Below are 13,760 nucleotides of genomic sequence, written 5' to 3'. Positions count from 1 at the left end.
CGGTTGCTTTCAGAGGCATGGAAGTACACGCCTTGACACCCTATAATGGCCCTACTCGGCAGGGTGCCACAAAACTAAACTTGGTGTTTATGCCTTGAAAGATGATGGGGATATACAGGCCTCTTCGAAGGCAGTACTTCAGCATTCATCTGAATTAACGTTCTAGACAAGAATGGTGTCTGCTGTCTCCCATTTTAGAATTGCTCGAATTTAAATGGTTTCCATATTTGATGAGAAGCCGCTCACATCAGAGAAATTCTTGAATTTTGGCGTTTTCTTTCACTCGACTTCTCACATAACATCCCCTTCATCCTGTGAGTGCCTCCATTCATTGGAAGCTTCGTGGCCAATTCTGCCCGGTAACAGTGCATCTGGGAGGTCAATGATGTGGTGATTGGTGAAAGAGGCTTTTATTTTAGCATGGTCAGACATTGGAGCAGGGTGCAGGTAATCCGCTTTTCTCCATTAGCATTAGGGTAACATGAGATCTACTGGTACCGACTTTGCTGAATGGAAGGGCTCAGGGTTGGTCAAGTCTCCATGGGTTGGTCAAGACTCCATTGGTTACGACCTCCCGAGTCCCATCTCCATGGGTTATGACCTCCCCTGGAGATCACTGTGACATGTCCCACTGAGATTTAACTAAGAGTAATCCTAACCTTAACCAGGTCATAATCCTAACCTTAACCAGGTCATAATCTTAACTGTAACCAGGTCATAATCCTAACCTTAACATTACGGGAATTAACAAATATCTTATCCTGTATCAGTGGTTAGGGGCATCCTAAGGATCTGGCCATCCAGCCTGTCACGAACATTACAATGACTGATGAATTCACTAAGGCTAAGCTATTTAAGTTTTATTTTTTAGCAATTTGACTGTGAAATTCGTGCGATTTTGTGTTCCTTAGAATCAGCTTTTGACAGCATGTTGCTAGCGTTTAGAATCACAAATCCATTTTCAGTATATAAGCCTACACTTGCTTTAGCCAAGACTGTGACTTCTTATGATGCTCGTTTTCTCCTCATTTCATCCTGACGACATGTCCATTTGGTCCCTGCAGGATCAGTTTAGTCTGTCTAGTGTTCTTGGCTCATAGCCAAACTGTCGGCTCTAACAGTGTAATTTCCCCTGACGAGCTGATTGGTTGTCTTCACGGTGTCATTTGGTTTGTGTCATGATGTTGTGATTCTGTTCGATTGGCTGTGTAATTTTGGTCGCTGTCCTGGTCTCTGGATTAAATGGGCGTGATTTGAGCCGTAACTTCCTTGCTTTGTGCTTCACTGTGTAATTTTCCTAGTATTTTGGTGGCTGTCTTTTCCTCCCTCGACATTCTTGAGTGTGTAATCAATTTTCACGTTGTCTCCGGGACGTGTGTGTGTGTTGTCTGGCCCGGCAGCCTGTCTGTTGGGGACTGGTAATCGTGACAGTGTGTGTGTGTGTGTGTGACAGACTGGCTTTTCCTGGCAGTATCATGACTCTGTCAGTGCTTAGTGCGCTTCTCCCCAGCCTCCATACATAACTCCATGGTGAGACTGGTTCGTTCCACTACCCACCCTGCTATTCCTTTTCCTCTTTCCCAAAACAGACAGAATCACACAAACCACCAACTTTCTGACCTCATCCAGAACTTGTGTGTGTCTGCCATACATTTTATAGCACTCTTCCTCCATGACAGCCTGTATATGAAACTGGCAGACATTTGAAAGATAGCGTACAGTACCTAAGAGAATGCAGGCAAGTCTGTGTTATGGCTATAAGTCTCTCTCAGGATCCTGTCTCTGGCTCGTGTGTGTGTGCGTGTCTCGGAGTGTTCGTGTGTGTGTGTTGCGGTATGGGAATGGAAAGTGCCCCATCACCTGCTCCCTACTCCTCACCCTGCATAAATAATGACCGTTGAGTCTGGGGCGTTGAAATGAGTGTGTGTCTTGACAGACACTGCAGACATGAGTGAGTGCATACCACAGCTTTGAGTAATGAGGTGGGCTTTGAGAGTAGTGCATTCCCCGGGACCGTGCGGCTGTGTAAAGGATACCCCCCCCCCCAGTCTGTGTCCTCCCAGCGCCTGCAAGGGAAAATACCTTTCCTGTCACTTGTCAGTATGGGGAGCATTTTAGTTACGCTAATTTAGGTAGGCAAATTTTGTACGTGTGTAGTCTAGGCATATGTTTCTGAGTCAATAGGTTTTTGTGGTGTTGGATACCAGACATGTTGGATACCATGACGATCATTTCCCTTTGGGGATTAATAAAGTACTATCTCTCATCTCGTCTCTGTCAGCTCGACTGTTACATTTCACCTGTCACTTTGCGGGCATAGGAAAGTAGCCTAGACACTGAGACACAGCAGTTCTATGATGGAAGGAGACCCAGACACCCCTCTCCTCTCTCCTCCCCTCCTCCATTTTGTGTCCTCACATTCTCCAGGGTCATCCATCTATCTGTCTGGGTCAGACTCTGGCCCAGACTCCTCCAGGCTTGCGGTGAGCTAAGTCGTCATGGAGGTCAGACTCCTAGACTACACTGTGGCTGCTACAGCCTTACCTCAACAATCCCTTCCCCCCTCCATTGCTCTACTGTTCCACCCCTAATGTCCCCCAATCAGCACCAGTGGTCTTGACGAGACCGGCCAACTGGGTACCTCCCAGGGTCCAGAAACATCTCCTTGGAATGTCTTTCCACTCCTCTGGCTAATCTGTAGGGGCCTGGCTGGGTAGTAGCCTGCTATCTGTCTGCTGGGAGGAGATGGGGGGGGGGGATAGAACTAAGTGTAGTGTGTGTGTATCCAGATTGTCATACCTTCATACTGGGATATTCTGTAATATTCACACAGAACACAAGGGGTGCTGTTTTCAAACCCCACTGATACTCTGTAATCCAAAGGTTATCAAAGCTAACAAGTAAATGTAAAATCCCATAGAAAATGCTAACGAGTGCATTGCCAACATTTTGTTTAGGTCAGAAACTGTACTATACAAGTAACTCCAAAACAAATATTAGCCTGCAATGCTCTTGATCCACAAGGGTATTCTCTGCTGTTCTGTGGTTAGCTCCGAAGAAGCTAACCACTTGGCCAACTAGCTACTAAATTAGCAAACCAAATGAACAACCGCAGAGCATTTTTGGCACATTATTAGACAGTTAACCTAATAGTTATAAGATATCTAGCTGGCAAACATTTAGTTGTGGATTCCATACTGTAATTATATCACCCGGTGCATGTTGCAGAACAGTGAGTGACACAGAAGGCTCCGGTCTCTTGTCATTGTGTGCTTGTAAATAAACACCATGTGACTGGGGACTACCGGTAAGCTTCATAATGTGACAAGTGAAATGAAGAACGTAATGTTTATCTCCTAACATATTGCACAAGTTGACTGCAGGTATTTTACGTAAGTAGCTACAAATATTAAAATGTATTTTTAAAAAAAAATCTAAAATAGTCTCAACGGTATTGAAAAACATCCTGTGGCTTTTTCCAAATACCCCAGTATACGGTATATACGGTATACCGCTCAACCCTACTGAGTTCTATTGCTACCTAAAAGAACTTGGCAGTACTAGGAAGACATTCCATAACTTTGGCCCACTTTGGCTCACCTGGACCCCATTACACCAGGAGAGAGATTTACAGAGATGGTAGAGAGAACTGTGAGCGAGAGAGCTAGGCATAGTGCTCCTTCAACTCATCTTTGCTTCTCTTCTGGAAGCCATTGTGTGTTGGCTCTTGGCTGTGATGCTTACCTCAGGGACTCACTCCGTATTGGAAAGAATGCTTGTCTGCTCAATATTTTACAAGGGAAGCCTCTAACCACTCTCTCTGCTGGCCCGTAATGGGCGGACAAACTGACAGACAACAGGGGTTACCCAGGGCAACCATGAAGACGACAAAGTAGAGCCAAGCCAGAAATCCTCCAATAATTGAGCTGTTAAACGTTTTGAGGGAGCACCACCCAAAAGTGAGGTTTATCGCAAAAGGGGACTGGGATTCCGAGCAGGAATCTAAGCCACTGGCAGGGATCAGATTCCAAGCTGAAGTTGGTTCTCATTTCATAATATCTGTCGGACTTCAAATACCTGGAGTGAAGGATTGAAATGGAGTGTAGCTTAGACTATTTGTGTAGGCCTAAACTGGACTTTGCCTTGTCATATAGGTGTGCCCCAAATTTGACCCACATGCTGTCTCTTGTGCTTTTGGTTGTTTTATTTAATATGTAAGCTCATAGGGTTTCCCCCCCCCCCCCCCCCCCCCCACAGCTGCTTTGCGTTGAATTGAGAATTCACTAATATTGCTCTTCCATTGTAGCACACCGATCATTTTACTCATCTAACGTTTCTTCTTCTCTCCTCTTCCAGTGCTGTGTGCGAAGAACTTGTCGAAGAAAGACTTCTTCCGTGAGTAGTAACCCATTTTTTGTTGTTGCATCAGTGCTATTTCTGTCCTCCCCCCGTGCATTGGTATGGGATTGTCAGCTAGCTGGCTGGCTTTGAAGCGTTCTGTAGATGGAGTCCCATAGGAGCTCAATCTGCCTGCAGTATTGGCTGACGAATACAGATTACAGATAGAACACATGATGCACATCGACGCTTGTCCCCCAATGCTATTCAATGAGGTGGAAGAGCATCGGTGATGAGCTAGTAATGCCTGACGCATGCTGTTATGACCGACACGGATGAGCCATTTTAATGTAGTTTTAATGTTACTCGGTCATTAGGCTGACTGTGAAAGGCTACCGGTCGTTAAGTAAGATATAGGAACTTCACAGTTATCTTCACATTGGCTTTATTCCAGAGGGTCTGGTGTAGTTTTTTATCATGGCGAGACGGAGATACTCACCACAAATAAATACCTCTGATGGGACACACAGCACAGGCACGTCCCCTTCGTAGGCTAATTATCATAGTGTGTGGTTTTGATAAAAAACTGAATTGGAACATTCTTTAGGCTATACAGTTGCACATCTCCCTTGAGACCGTGTATTGGATTACTGTGGGCTTTAAGGCACAGTTTCCTGTAAATGACTCTCTCTCTCTCTCTCTCTCTCACACACACACACACACACACACACACACACACACACACACACACACACACACACACACACACACACCTGCAGAGGGAAGTCCCTGCTTCCTCTGACAGTATGGCATTGGAGTGAATGTGACTCAACAAGTTTGACCTGTGGGTGGTATCATTGCCTGGAGCCACACACACACACTCCTAACTGTCACACACAGCATGTCATTTCTATGGAGCACAGTCTGTGTGTGTGTGCATACCAAGTTTCCGTTAGGACTATTTGGCGCCGAACAACGTGACCGGCAAGACTTTTAATTTCCCGGACATCCATATGCATTGGATACGTAACTCGTTAGGGTGTCCACCCACGGTGCTCAGAATCACATTTAGATTATTGTCATTCATCTTAACAAATTGGAAAGGGCCTGTAAGGGTTTAATAAAGTAGAACAATGTTTTTATACCAACATGACAGGTTTTATTGAAAAGCAAAAGATTACTCATTGCGTATTCATCCCTGCTATAAATCATCAATGAATATCATTGAAAAAAATATTAAAACATTTAGTGTAGAAAAACAAGCCTCCTAAAAAGTAATACACAACTTCAAAATATCATATTTGTATAATATAATTTGCGAACGACCTGACCTATAGGTCATTTGTATGAACACTTTATTTAATAAATAGCAAAACACAGCTGTTTTCAAATACAATCTAGCCTTTCTAATTTAATTCAGCCTAGGCATGAACATTTTAAGTAAGCCTAATAACTAACAAAACATGGCTGTCTACGAACACCAGGGCCGGCCGGTCATGACTAGAAACGATCCAGCTTTTGTCAAATTAATGGTAGATTTGACTTTTCGTAGCAGGTTAGGAGAATTTTACGTAGCAAGTTAGGAAAATTAGGTTAAGGTTAGGAAAGTTTGGGTTAGCTAAAATACAAAACAATTCAACTTTTTACGTTAATTTGACAAAAGCTGGATCCCTTCCCACCATTCCCCATTCCCGCTGTTATTCAGCACCACATCAGTGGAAAGAGGACATGCTAGGCGGCCACAAAATTCAGGAATTTTAAAGCTGATGTTGACCAATCAAATTCGATATGCAAATAAACAACATTTATTAAGGCTTGTTCATTGCGAGAAAGCTTATTACAATGCTCCTGCGAAATGAGGCCCGCGCCATGCATTTATGAAAGCACTTGTTTCCAAAGCTCAACTGATATCTCTATTTACAGTTCTACTGCGTGATGCTAATAAATGTTATGTTCATTGTAATTTGAACTATCGTGAGGTCGTGTCACGTGATACGTTGTTTATTGAGAACTCTGTTTCCTACAATAGGCAGTTGGCTGCCTAGTGATTGCAACATTGTAACTCTCCGATATGAATAGTTGGCAACGATGTTTTGTTTCCAAGTACTACTGAATATGCTCAACTGAAATACACATCATTACTCTACTCTAGTCTATCAATCCATTCCATATCTTTATACTATACATGAAACGGGCGGGATATGTTGATCTTGCCTAGGTGTGTGTACCGTCCCTTATCAGATTTCCAAAGACTATAATAGACTGGCGTGGAACGACATGCTTCTGAGCAGCTTGCTCAACTACAACTACACACAATATCACAGTGTATATAAAGTCCATTGACAATGAATGTTTTGTATGCCGTCTTATGACTCAGTTTCTATTGAACTGTATTCAAATACAACAGCTATCATTTTGACGAGCAACTACATATCCTCCATTTTGGCTCCAATTTCAGCTATAAGAAATTGTCGCACACTCTGTATATAAACTCCCAGTAATTTATTGGGTTAAATCACCAACGTTTCGACATCACCCTGAAGAAGGCACAGTGATGCCGAAACGTTGATTTACCCAATTTACTGGGAGTTTATATATAGAGTTGTGAGACTCTCTCTTTATAGCTTATAGTTTATTCACTGTTAGTCAGCACCTCTACTTAAAATACAGTTCTCTGGGTGTGTGCCAGCTCATGTTTTCTATCCAATTTCAGCTAGAACATATCTTCATGTTAGATAATTTAATATTATTATGTGAATTTGTCTGATAGTCATTGTTTCTATGCAATCAGCTTGTGAATACAGTTACCTCAACTCATTCAGGCATACGTCCTCCATTTTGTCTCCAATTGCAACATATAATCTCCATTTCATATCAACATTTATTTTCCATGCTAGATAAATGAACCATACTGTGACTGTAGTTCCATTGACTCCATTGTTTCTATGCCATCCACAGTTGTGAATACAATCCTCCATTTTGGCTCCTCCTCCACAGGGCTGCCTGACCCCTTTGCCAAAGTGGTGGTGGACGGCTCGGGGCAATGCCACTCCACAGACACCGTAAGGAACACGCTGGACCCCAAGTGGAACCAACATTACGACCTGTAAGTCACCAGGGAAGTCTCTAAACTGGGGGGACCACCTTAGACCAATAAACCCTTGTTTCACCATGTCTTCCTAGTTCCAGCTTGCCTCGGCAATTTATCCTTTCCGATCTACAAAAGTGCCTAGTAGGAAGTAGTAGCATAACCTCGTCCCCAGGGAGAACGTCTGGTGTGTGAGACTAAGAAAGTAAGGGACTAGGGTCTGGATTTGGTGAAACTCACTGTCAACCCCTGAAGAAACCACTTCCTAAAATGGATGCCAAAGAACCACAGACATCTGTTAACACATTCTTGTTGCCTATGGTTTTCAACATTGTCACACTGTTCTGGTTTCATTGACTAAGCTGTGGCGTCTCCGATCTCCATGCGCTGCTATGATAAGAGTGCGAGGAATGCAGCAGGTTACCCTCCCTTCCCGTGCTAATGTGCAGGAACACCCACCATAAACCATTTGAGGCCTTTTGACTGGGCTGCTGCACGCTCACTCTAAGGCTAGTCCGAAATTGCACCCTATTTCCTATCTAGTGCACTACTTTTGACTAAAGTCCTGGTCAAAAGTAGTGCACAATATAGTGAATAGGGTGCCATTTGACGCAACTCTAGTCTAACCATTGGGACTGTCCGACTGAAATGAGCCATGTGTTGTGAATGTCGAGCAGCAAGCTTCACGTGCTCTTCTTGGGAGTAATCGCCACCGGACCCAAAGGACCTACTGGCAGTGAGTTACAGGAGGGGGAAGAGAGGGATGTAGAGGGCTTGAGAAGAGGAGAGAAAGCTAGACATGGGGAGAAGAGAGGTGTGTGTGTGTTACAAAAAGCATTGGGAAACTATGCAGAGATGTTGGTGTCTTGGCACCAAAACACTACGCACAGATTGAATAGTACAGGGAATGTGGGTTACATCATCTATTAGGTCCCCAAGAAAGAAAAAAATGAAAAAAGTCATTAAGTTGGGCACTGCAGCGGGAAGACCTATTTGCTAGCTTTGCGTACACATGTAGATGTCTCTGTCTCTCACTGTGTGTTTGCATGCTTGTGTGTGTGCTTATACACCTGTCCCCCCCCCCCCCCCCACCCACCCCATGCTTGTCTTCAAACACTCTCCTCTCCACTGGTCCCGAGGGAGTCTCCCCTGCCAGTGACCCCAGGGCTCTGTCACAGGAAATGGCTGACATGCCAAGGAGCACAGCCACAGATGGAGCCTTCAGCCTGTTGGCTGGCAGGTTGCCACTGCTCTCCACACCTCCCTCTTCCACACCAGGCCAAGCTAAGTGCTCAGCACACAGGCAACCCAGCAGCCCACTCTCTGTGGGTCTGCTACTGTAGTGTAGTCTAACCCCCTCTGGACTACAGACCGTTACACCAGAATACATTCTTCATTTGCCCTGCATGTGCATATTCATGGAAGGGACTGTACTGGTGTACGAAATACACCAATCCAATGCTTTTTGTTTGAAATGCATTGGGTTGAGTGTATGAGTGTACACTTTGAAGAAATAGGGCACAGTCAAGGAGTGTGTGACATACAACCATTGACTAGTGCTTGTGTACTGGAAAACTCAGCCTGAGCATTGTCGTTGCAGGTTTCACTAATACAGTCAGTGAGTTTGCAATTATTGCGTAACTTATGTAGCTATACGTTTGCAGACAGAGGCCATTAAACCTGAAAAGAGAGAGCAGTCAAAACATGTATTAGTTCAGACCGTGTTTGGAGCTTGAGGAGCATACATTCTGCCCCTCTCTGTTTTCTTATTCGCTGCATCAGCGCCTGCAGCAGGGCAGGCGGCATTAGAGGGACAGGTCATGTAGCTCCCAATGGGATGCTAACAGGATGCTAATGTGATGCTAATGCACTGTATATCCCTTAGGCAAGCTAAAGACGTCATGAATAGTGAAGGGGTTGTTTTAGAGCACAAGGCCCGTAAGCGCTCTCGCTGCCTCTGTAGGAACCAATCTGGGTGTAGATGTGACCCATTTTAGCTTCATACTGTATGTTAGAGCCCTTGATCAATTTATACAGTAGGTGGTATCTCATATTTCTATAGAGAAAGCCAATTGATACGACTGACGGTTGTATTTTTCAGAGGCCTTGATTGGCGAAAACCCATTCCCACTCCTTCTCTCACTGCACCAACCACGCTATCCTCCTCACCAGACTCCTCCCCGGTTCCCTAATCGCTCGTCCCTCTCGGCCCAGGAAACCCAGAGCAGGTGGCCGGCCATGCTGTCATATCCCAGAAGGCAGAGCTGGTCTCGCCAGCCGTCAGTGGAGGAAGTGTGACCGTGTCGTCTGCCAGTCTGTCTGGACCGTTGATTAGTCTAGATGTCTATATCTAGCCTCATTACTTTTAACCCAGTCTGAGCTGTCAGACTGGCGTGACTGGGCATCCACTGGCATGACTAGATGTCTCCCATTGTGCCACCCCAGCTCACCAGTCACCATTAGTCACAAACCAGTAAATTGGCTAACTTGTTGCGGCATCAGCCTATAAACTGATCTAAGGCCAGTGTTGAGTGTTCCACCCTAATGGTTGAGGGATCAGTAAACTGATCCGAGATCTGTGATACTTACAATGAAAATCTCTTCGGCTAGCTAGACTGAGGCTCTATAAGTAATACTTACCTCATACTGTGGTGTGATCATATAGCTATACTTAGCCATATGCACGGACAAGTGGGTTTCCTTCTCTCTCTCTCTGTGGTTTTTTTCTCCTCCTTAATTTGCTGCGGTAAGCACTGTTCTAATCACCGGCTCTACCTGCAAAGCCAGACTGCACATGGGTTCACAAATGCGTGTGTGCACACGCGCGCTTGTGTGTGAACGTGTGTTTATCACGGTGTGTGTGTACACGTGTGTCGTCCTCAAGTCATTTTGACTGAGGAAATTGTGTTTACCTGTCCTCATTTTCAAAGCCCCAGACGCTAGGTCACTGTCTGGTCTGCTCTCTCATTTCCCCTTAAACGCAGCCTGGGTTTGCAACACACACACACACACACTCCAAATCATGTTGTTGGCCCATACATTACCACCACAGTGTAGAGGTGGAGTAACTTGGCTTAGTTTGAAGCCTTTATCCGGATCTAGATCAGACAGCAGGCGGAAATTTCAACCCACAATGCAGGGCTTTTAATATGAAGAAAAAAAAACAGCTTAGATTTAATGTGCTTAGATTAAAGTTTTATTTCATTTCTGTCCGTCATTCCTTTTAAAGACGGAACAATGCAAAAAGACATACGCCTCTATGGAAGCATTTATTTTGTCCACAGACATCAGTTGCCAGTGATATTAGTATCAGATATTTGAGCAGACTTGTCTATTGACAAAAGGAGACACTGTGAGGTGAGCAAATTTGAAAACTGACTAGACTACCTCTTCCCTCTCCCTATAACAGTATGGGCTATGTGCATTTTCTATGTGCGCTCTGGGAAACTCGTCTCCTTGAAATCTTTCTCTCCATGATGTATACGTATCCATGGAAGAGGGCTGAGTTGGGAAAGCTGTAATTAGACCAGTCGGTGTGTGTTACCGTAAGTGCTGTCTGTCTGGGGGACTGTGGTGCAGGAGAGAGAGGGGAGACGAGGTGTTCTCCTTTCTGATTCATGATGACTAGGCTGACCTTATAGCCAGACAAGCAGCTTCATCATCGTCATCGTGGACAGTTAGCACACTGTAATCCGAGTCATTTAGACCTCACAACCCCATCCATACGTTCTGTGATGTGACTTTGTGTACACACTTGTTTCTTTAGTAGGTCATCCTCTTCGGTGTGTATGAGATGGACATCTCTCCCTTCCAGTTCTCTGCTGCCAATGACTGGAATATAAGCTGTAGACTTATATTTCCCTCACTAACTTTAAACATCAGCTATCTGAGCAGCTAACCGATCGCTGCAGCTGTACATAGCCCATCTGTAAATAACCCACTCACCCAATCTACCCATCTCATCCCCATATTGTTTTTATTTACTTTTCTGCTCTTTTGCACACCAGTATTTCTACTTGCACATCACCATCTGCGCATCTATCACTTCAGTGTTAATTTGATAAATTGTAACTACTTTGCTACTATGGCCTATTTATTGCCTTACCACCTCACGCCATTTGCACACACTGTATATAGACTTTCTTTTTTTTCTATTGTGTTATTCGCTTGTTTATTCCATGTGTAACTCTGTGTTTGTGTCGCACCCTTTTGCTTTATCTTGGCCAGGTCGCAGTTGTAAATGAGAACTTGTTCTCAACTAGCCTACCTGGTGAAATAAAATAAAAAATCATTAAAAAATCCCTTTGCTCTTACCCTGGGATAATGACTCAGCACTCCAAAAGCACAGTGATGAGACGGAGAGGGCCACTCAGTGTTGTAAGCGATGCATTTAAAGATCTTAAATTATGCATATTAAAGAGACTAGCTCAATCGCTCACATTCACTCACTCTAACTCTCCCACTCATATCAGTTGGTCTGATGTCATGAATTTGGTGACAGATATTAAAGGGAATGTGTCACTCTCTTTGCCCTCCACAGGTACATTGGGAAGTCTGACTCCATCACCATCAGTGTGTGGAATCACAAGAAGATTCACAAGAAGCAGGGGGCCGGCTTCCTGGGCTGTGTACGCCTTCTCTCCAACGCCATCAACCGCCTCAAAGACACCGGCTGTAAGTGTGTGTGTGCGCGTTCAAGCATGTATTAGAGCAATAATTTATTTTTGCCCGTGCACGTTTTGAGCAAAAGTGAATGTGAACGTGTGATTGTGTGTCTGTCTGGAGGTGGTCTCAGTCTGGTGTGAGACAGCAAAACGATTACTCAAACCCAGACATGCATTCCCCCCTCTATTCATCATTATTCCACTCCTATTACGCAACGCATGATCTGATTTATAGACCACATCAAAGACAAGACAGGCTTCTGTCCTGCCCCGCTACCTAGAAGGCCCTATTACACAAACACACACACACACACACACACACACACACACACACACACACACACACACACACACACACACCTGCCATTAAACCCTATTGATTGACGACCATCTGGGAGGCTGGCACTGTCGCTGCCCCGCTCTGCCCGCTCCCTCTCTGGGTATCAGGTGCCAGTCTGGCTGGCTAGGGCCTGGAGCATGTTGGTCGCTGCCTGGCCTGGTGAGACGGACGCCATCGAGAGCGGGATAGGGGGCTCCTGGGAGTTGGGAGTCTCGCCCACGCCTGGCGCTGTCAGCTCAAACACACTCCCCGGGGTTTCCACCTCTATAGCGTGAAGGGAAACACACACGTCCTGCTGTCTCTTCAGACACAGACTTAACTTTTCTACTCTTGCAGTGACTGCTTCATTATGAGTACTTACTGGAAAGTCTATTTCCTTTGTGTTACCTGGCTTGTTAGCCGTTAGCTGCTGCGTTCAGACTGGGTCCCATCCCGACTGCTAGCGGTAGCAGTGAACAACCGTAGGTATACAGCATTTCTCTTTTCAGCAAGCTATAACAGTTAACAGTTAAAGATGCTAGCTAGGCTGTTAAACAAGCTGGCTCCACTTACAGTATATTGCCTATGCTATGATGTAGGCCTATTTGTACATCTAACTGCCCTACTTTCCTCACCCTCCGTCTATAGTGTATATATGTATATATATCTATACCACTCAGCGGTTTTCCCCCTAAGTGGTTTAGAATTGGAGCCATAACTGGCTGTGACAATGAGAGTCCTCTAGAAATTGTCAGTCAGACAGTGTGGCACTGAAGCCAGTCAGAATGGGTAGATGCTGCTGATGTGGACAACAAGTGGACAACAAGGGAGACAGGCTGTCGCAAGGCACCGCCCCCCCCCCCCCCGCCTGTCTGTCTGTATGTGGTCCAGCCACCACAGTCTCTAGGGGCCTCTTCTTCTTCTGCTGCCGTGCCGTTTCCTAACAGTCTGGCCCGGTACAGCTCTACAACTTCCTGTAAATTACTGTAGCGTCACACAAACACACACTGACACAAACCTCAGAGCCCTTTGTCCTAGTTACAAAGTGCAGGCCTCCGGATTCTGTCCTTTTTTTGTTGTCTTATTGTCCCATAGTTTATTTAAACTGGTTTTGGTTCGTCTGTGTTGGCGCACAGTAATGTATAGAATGTATACATGGATCAGTCATTTTAGTATTATGTCGGCTATGCACTGTCTGGGTGGCAAGACTTGTATACAGAGCAACATATACTGTTGATACACTGGTAATTAAGCCTACATATATTGTGTAGACAGTGTCCTTTCTTTGTGGTCGTTTTGGTTCCCGTACCCTTTGTATTCCCCCGCTCTTTCCTTTCGTCTGAGCCTGTTC

At 45.0% G+C, this 13,760-nt stretch overlaps 1 protein-coding gene across 3 annotated transcripts in view; it reads left to right on the top strand.

Moving 5' to 3' along the window:
- LOC120032501 (E3 ubiquitin-protein ligase SMURF2-like) overlaps positions 1 to 13,760 on the top strand; it is a 66,732-nt gene that overhangs the window by 22,761 nt on the left and 30,211 nt on the right. For 2 of the 3 annotated variants that reach the window (XM_038978609.1, XM_038978610.1), the window contains exons 2-4: positions 4,357 to 4,395; positions 7,297 to 7,444; positions 11,967 to 12,100. In XM_038978609.1, the coding sequence (XP_038834537.1) occupies positions 4,357 to 4,395; positions 7,297 to 7,444; positions 11,967 to 12,100 (321 nt within the window). The remainder of the gene's footprint in view (positions 1 to 4,356; positions 4,396 to 7,296; positions 7,445 to 11,966; positions 12,101 to 13,760) is intronic. The other variant, XM_038978612.1, reaches the window with a different exon arrangement.

Source organism: Salvelinus namaycush, chromosome 39 (assembly GCF_016432855.1).
Source record: "Salvelinus namaycush isolate Seneca chromosome 39, SaNama_1.0, whole genome shotgun sequence".
NCBI lineage: Eukaryota > Metazoa > Chordata > Actinopteri > Salmoniformes > Salmonidae > Salvelinus > Salvelinus namaycush.
The sequence above is the reverse complement of the archived record's forward strand: the minus strand, read 5'-3'. Positions and strand labels throughout refer to the sequence as shown.